The following is a 506-nucleotide window of genomic DNA, read 5'->3' as shown; positions in this document are numbered from 1 at the left end:
TCGGTTTCATATACATACAAGTATCATTCAGCGCCAATTTTACAATATTTTCATTGCGTATTTTTACGAGATCTATAACTAAATCTTGAATTCGTAGCGATGACGGGACGCTTGACTGCAGAAATTGTTCAATGTCCATACGTCTCTCAATGAACATCCTCCACATTCCATAAGGCAGGATAATGTAATTGCCTCGGTTGTCACCAATAAGTATTTCCACATGAGATATAGATCCCACGCTGATTCCAATATCCAAGTATTTAAAATTAGTGGATGTTAGAGCGAATCTTCTTCCCAATATACGAGGCGTCTTCGTAATATGAGACACAATTCTGTAAAAGAATTAAAGCATGGAAAAACATAAAATAAGCGTGGAAAATAATATATTGAAACTTACGGTCTCTCGATCGCTTCATCCTTCAGTGGAACGTAGTAATCCATATCTAATATACCCACTCTATTACCACCTCGTCGTCAAACTTTGTTTCAAGTGCGCGTTTCAAAGT

The 506-nt window shown here is 37.0% G+C and overlaps 1 protein-coding gene across 1 annotated transcript; it reads right to left on the bottom strand.

The window, feature by feature from the left end:
- Positions 1 to 18: 18 nt before the first annotated feature.
- Positions 19 to 490, bottom strand: LOC105461137 (the record flags this gene model as incomplete). Its single annotated transcript, XM_011707620.1, has 2 exons — positions 398 to 490; positions 19 to 332 (listed from the first exon to the last, which is right to left on the bottom strand). Coding segments are annotated over exons 1-2 (358 nt in total), but the record flags the coding sequence as incomplete, so codon positions are not given.
- Between the last annotated feature and the right edge of the window lie 16 nt (positions 491 to 506).

The sequence above is a fragment of the Wasmannia auropunctata genome, unplaced genomic scaffold (genome assembly GCF_000956235.1).
Source record: "Wasmannia auropunctata unplaced genomic scaffold, wasmannia.A_1.0 LD308404.1, whole genome shotgun sequence".
NCBI classification, from domain to species: domain Eukaryota; kingdom Metazoa; phylum Arthropoda; class Insecta; order Hymenoptera; family Formicidae; genus Wasmannia; species Wasmannia auropunctata.
Note: the sequence above shows the minus strand (reverse complement) of the source record. Positions and strands in the feature narration are given on the sequence as shown.